Source organism: Sciurus vulgaris (assembly GCF_902686455.1).
Source record: "Sciurus vulgaris genome assembly, chromosome: 2".
Taxonomy (NCBI): domain Eukaryota; kingdom Metazoa; phylum Chordata; class Mammalia; order Rodentia; family Sciuridae; genus Sciurus; species Sciurus vulgaris.
In genome coordinates, this window is record NC_136462.1 from 117360801 (window position 1) to 117366800 (window position 6000).

The following is a 6000-nucleotide window of genomic DNA, read 5'->3' on the forward strand; positions in this document are numbered from 1 at the left end:
CTATTTATATTAAAAGGGCTAATTTTCATGACAAAAAGTACATATAAATTAAGAAACAATAATGCAATAGAAAAATGGAAAGGATAAACTGTTCACAGAAAAGATGATGCAAAGGAACTGAATACTTCCAGAAGAAGAAATACAATTGATCAACAAATATATGAAAAAATGTTCAACATCTCCAGCAATTAGAGAAATACAAATTAAAACTACACTGAGATTCCATTTCACTCCAGCCAGAATTATCAAGAATACAAGTAACAATAAATGTTGGCAAGGATGTGAGGGAAAAGGTACACTCATACATTGCTGGCAGAGTTGCAAATTGGTGCAACCACTATGGAAAGCAGTATAGAGATTTCTCAGAAAACTTGGAATGAACCCACCATTTGACCTAGTCATCCCACACCTCAGCATACACCCAGAGGACTTAAAAACAGCATACTATAGCAGCCACATCAATGTTTATAGCAGCTCAGTTCACAATAGCTAAGCTATGGAACTAACCTAGGTGCCCTTCAACAGATGAATGGATAAAGAAATTGTAGTATATATATATATATATATATATACAATGGAATATTACTCGGTCATAAAGAAGAGTGAAATTATGGCACTTGCCGGTAAATGGACGAAACTGGAGATGGAACTGAGACTACCATGCTTAAGTGAAACTAGCCAATCCCAAAAAACCAAAGGCTGAATGTTCTCTCTGAAATGCAAATGCTGACACACAATAAGGTGGGGAGGGAGAATAGAAATTCATTGGATTAAACAAAGAGGAATGAAGGGAAGGGTGGGGAGATGGGAATAGGAAAGACTGTAGAATGAATCGGACATAACTTTCCTTTGTTCCTATACACGGCCAGTGAAAACTCCACATCATGAACAATCACATAATGGGAAGTTATACATACTCCATGTATGTATAATATGTCAAAATACATTCTACTATCATGTATAACTAAAAAGAATTTTAAAATTTTTTAAAAAATTTTCAAAGATGTAAAAGGCTTATAAAAATATGAAAAGATGCTCCACTTCAATCATAAGGGAAATATAAATCTAAAGTATCCTGTGATACAATATTTTATCTGTCAGACTAGCAAAGATCAAAAAATTTGAAAAGACTTTTAATAAAAGTTTAAAAAAATTTTTTTTCCCCATACATTCGTTGCATGGTACATGTAAGGATATTTGACAACATCCTTTAAGGTATAACAAATATACCTATCCTGTAACCCATCAATTCCACTTTCAGGAATTGATCATACAGATACACATACACACACCCGCACACACACACTCCTGAAATACAAGTTTATTCATCACAGCATTGTATATTCTAGAAAAAGATTTGAATGGACCTAATTCACTGTTCACAAAACAACACAGGATATGGAACAGCGAGTATAGTGAGCTACCATCTCTATGAAGGAAGAATATTTATATTTATATTTGTTTGTATATAATAAGCTCTCTCTGAAGGAACACACAGGGGACTAATAATAATGGCAGCCTCTGAGGAGGGTGAGGCCAGGTGGCTAAAGGACAGAGATGAAAGGCGGATATTCTGTTGTAAATATTTTTGTTCTTTGCAAATATCAAACCATGTGCTATATTTTTTATTCAAAACTGTTGAAAGTCAAGGGGTGGGTTGGGAAGGAGGGGCCTGCTCAATCATAACAATAAATAAGTACATATGTGTCCATATCAGGAGTTATGGTGTATATATAGACTGAAAAGCAGAAAGTATCAATTTCTCCTGTATATGCTATTCTATCAATGCTTGGTTTGGCTTTATTAGTTACCACACTCATTATCACTTAAAAATCTTATAAAACTTTTTCTAATATTTATCAAATTGGGAAGATGTTTGCTTTTTCTAAGTCAACAGGTTCATTTTTTAATACCATGTATTTCATTTTCATTCCATTACTTTATGCAAAGTAATAGAATGCTCAATATAATGAATGCTAAAGATTTAAACTTACAAATGCATCAAGTGAAAATCGACATACGGAATACAGCGATAACAACTAAATACTCTCTTACATATCTACAGGAGAAAATTAATGTACGTAAGTTTTCAAGTGGAATGTAAATCCTTAGTGCAAACCAAACAAAGCTGTGGGAAATGTAGCTAAATTGATATAGAACTGAGTATTTTCAATAAAGTTGAAAACACAATATGCATTTAATCTTTAACTCGGCTATAATGACCTCCAATATTGCTATATATTTTTGCCAATTATTTTTTAAGTAAATCATAGGAATCTCTTTTTCATAAGCTTATGACACATTTTCAAGCTTTATTAACACCACCAAATATCATATTATCTGAATCCATTCTTTTTATTTTTTGAAATTTCAATTAAAAATTCTAGTCCCGCCACAGTTTCCTTATGCCCTAGTAAAATAATCCTGGAAATAGCTGGGTGGTAACAAAGGCACAAATCTGAATTAACTCTAATTCGTATTTTCATAAAAATCATACAACCCTTTGGTAAAACCTATATAAATTATAAAGGTCCTTTTTAATTACTACCACTAGGTAACTGGGCAGTATGAGCATACATTTCCTCGGTGTTTGACTCTTCGAGGTTTTTTAAACAGCACTTATTTTAATAACAGAATTGTGATGATATTGCCATTCTTCTAACCTGCCAAATTATCTAAATCCCAACATCTGTGGTCAGGCTGTTTCCCAAGATTCCTGTGCACTTGCCAACTAAAAGAGGCCCTGACTACTCCTCTCCTCCTCAGCCTGCAGAGGCCGGGCTGCAGATCAGTGCCGAGTGGGTGTCCCTTACGGATCTGCTCCACAGCTGACATCTACGTGGCCACCCACTTCCCGACTCCACGACCTCCAGGGTCAACACCTCAGTGAGGCTCGGTCTTCACAACGACGCCGATTCTCTCGGCCTCGCTCAGAATCAGATTTCCCCAGTGACAGCGCCAGCGGAAGACCCACGACGTCCACTCAGCGCCGCAGGACTCATCAGGCTCACAGTCACAGACCCCAGACAGGTTCAGAGTCCGCGCGGGGCGGCGCCGGGAGCACGGCCTGCCTACCTGGACCGGCCCGCGAGAACCCCGGCCAGGGGACGCAGGGCGCCCGCCTCACCCCGGCAGAGGACTGCGGGCGGGGAGTCCGGCCAGCGCCGGGGGACGGAAGGGCTGCGCGCGGAAGCACTCCGCAAACGCCAGATTCTGGGGGGACTACAACCCCGCAGCACCCTGGCTTCTTCCAGAAGCTCCCAGACGCGGCGACGAGGAGCGCTGCAGGGACCCGCCGAGGCGCGGCTGCCGCGGCGGGTAGGGACCCCGGGGTCTCCGGGCCTGAGAGAGGGTTGCCCACATGGAGCCGGACTGGATGAGGGTCAGGGGGGAAGGGAGGCGCGGGGCTCGCGGGAGTCGAGCGCAGGGAAGCCCAGGACGCTCGCGGAACGCGGGACTCACCGCGCTGGCGGCGGCAGTGGCGCCGGACGACACGGGGCCGGGCACGTCCTGCCTCCTCAGGCGGGACTTGAGGCTCTTCATGGCCAACTCTTGGCAGTCCGGCTCCCGGCGGGCGCGGCGCGCCTGACCCGCGCGCGAACCTTCAAGCTTGAGAGTTGCGAGAGCTAGACGAGGAGGAGACTTCGGGGGCGGTGCGGACCGTGCCCGCCCCACCTGCCACCTGGGGCGGCCGCCCGCTCCAGGCCTGCGGCGGTCCCCTCCCGCAGCCAATCGGCCGACAGCACATCGGGGGTGGGGTCGGGGCCGGCCAATCGGGATCCGGGAAGGGGGAGGGACTTCCCTTTTAAAACTTAATAACACCCTTCCTTTCCCTCTCCATGCTGGAGGAAAAGTTAGGCAACTGCAGCTGGCGGAGCGGCGGAGGTGTGTAGGCAGTGGTGTGGAAAGGCTCCAGCCTCCATGATTCTGGACCTTCCCACTCGGGCAGTGGAGCCTAAGGTCTAGCGCGAGCTCCGGGTCTTGCTGAGCCCCTCTCATCTTCCCCGACTCCCCTCCTTTTCCCACCCACGTGCTCTTTCCCAAGTTCTCTTCCTTCCGTCACGTCCCAGAAAGCACTCAGGGTTACCTGTACATAGACGTGCTTTCGAGAGCAACCTCTCTTATGCCTGATGTTTTACGACACAAATCCCAGTGCCACAAATTCCACAGCCACACTCATCAAAATCTCCAGAAACGCAGCCTCCACGAAATAAGGTGTTGATTGTGCAGAAGGATACACAATTAACAGACTTTGACAGGCGCTATAGTAAATCAAAGTACATGTTAGGTGTTATTTGTTGAGTGAAGAACCCACTGCTTTGGAGGGAAAGCGATGGAATGAGGGGGAGAGGTGCCCTCAGTAAACAAACATTGCCCACCTGGCCAAAGTGATATCCAAAAAACAAAAAAAATGACTTGGGCGGTTGGGACAGGAAAAATGCAAGTTTGAACCCAGCCTCAGCAATTGAGTGAGACCCTGCCTCCAGATATATTAAAGAAAGAAAAAGTCTGGGGATGTACCAACGTGGTAAAGCTCCTCAGCATTCAATCCCCAATACAAAAAAAAAAAAAAAAAAAAAAAAAAAAAAAAACAGTCTACAAACGAAAGTAGAGAAATTTGGATTAATGAAAATCATTCAAGGAAAGGGTGAAGAAACAGTCTAATGAGCAACACCCAATTCACTGTTAATGTGATAGTTTCAAAAATCTTCCTTGGAGTCAATTTTTCCTAGCAAAATATTTATCCTAGCATGCAACCATTTGAAAAGACAAACAGGTTGTCCTCAGTTCTAACAAAGGACTCTTTTTTTCGAAAAGAGCAGTTGCTTTCTTTTAGTTTCCTTAGAGCAGCTCAAGGTTTTATTCAAATATTTTAAGAAAGTTTTCAGAATTCTATTAGCATTCAAAGACTCTGTTCGTCCTTTTTTAAAGTAAATAACAAATACTGGAAAAATTATTAAATTGTCTCCTGATTATATCTATAGAAGGAAATTTTCTTTAACTCCCCCTTTTCCTCAAGAGTCACAACCAGTTTTTGCTGGCTCTTTAGTGTTTGTGAATGGCCAGTTACTCTCTGTCCTCACTGCCACTGCAGAACCAAAATTATCTGATGTCTTACCATTATAGAAGCTTCCCAACCAGTATTCCAACCTCCAGTCTCACCTCTCCCATCACCGATAAGTTACTAACCAACATTGAAAAGTCTTACAAACTTCTCTTTTTTCAAAAACCTTCAATAGCAATTGAATAAGAGCTAACTTCTTCGCGTGGCATTTAAGCCTGTACAACATGGACCCAACCCTGTTCTCCAGTAGGCACTCTGAGTGAATTACTCATCAACCCATTTCTCAAACATGGGTCATGGCTTCCAATGAATTTCAATATCTATGTCTTTATACATGGACACTGTACAATAATGCAATAATAATTTATATGGATTCTGTATATGAATCCACCTCTAATCATTTTTCTCTCATCTAACAAAATCCTGCTTCCTCAAGAGTGAATGGAAGGGGGCAAAAAGGGCACAAGAGGTCTTTCTGGAGTACCGTGCTATTCTGTCTAGATGCTGGTTACACAGCTAGTGTGCTCAGTGTGAGAATTCAGAGCCTGTACTCTTATGTGTGTGCTATACTTTAATAAAAATGGTGTTTTTAAAATAAAGCATACATCCCTCCCAAGTGTCTTTCCCTATAATAGATCATATAATCATTACCTAATCATGCAACTGAAAGTGATGTTTCCCTCCATTCTCTGACAAGTTAAAGCAGCTGTATCTCTCAAAGGTACTAATGCATATGATCTGAACTCACTACTGAACTTCAAATCTCTTAAAATCAGGGAAAAGATGACATATTTGCATTTCCTAGAATGCTAGCATGTTATAAATATTCAATAAATATTTCTGAATGGATTGATGTATACTTTTTAGTCACTAAAGTAAATTGTGATTGGTTGTTCTAGGTATTCATGTGACACAAAATTGAGACCCCCCTCCTT

At 42.2% G+C, this 6000-nt stretch overlaps 1 protein-coding gene across 2 annotated transcripts in view; it reads right to left on the reverse strand.

Moving 5' to 3' along the window:
• The window catches only part of UACA (uveal autoantigen with coiled-coil domains and ankyrin repeats), an 85462-nt gene extending 81767 nt beyond the window's left edge, over window positions 1–3695 (reverse strand). Inside the window, exon 1 of one of the 2 annotated variants that reach the window (XM_079122600.1) lies at window positions 3463–3695. In XM_079122600.1, coding sequence (XP_078978726.1) covers window positions 3463–3543 — 81 coding nt within the window. In that variant the 5' untranslated portion in view covers window positions 3544–3695. Of the gene's footprint in view, window positions 1–2882; window positions 3053–3462 lie in introns of those variants that run through there. The other variant, XM_079122601.1, reaches the window with a different exon arrangement.
• Between the last annotated feature and the right edge of the window lie 2305 nt (window positions 3696–6000).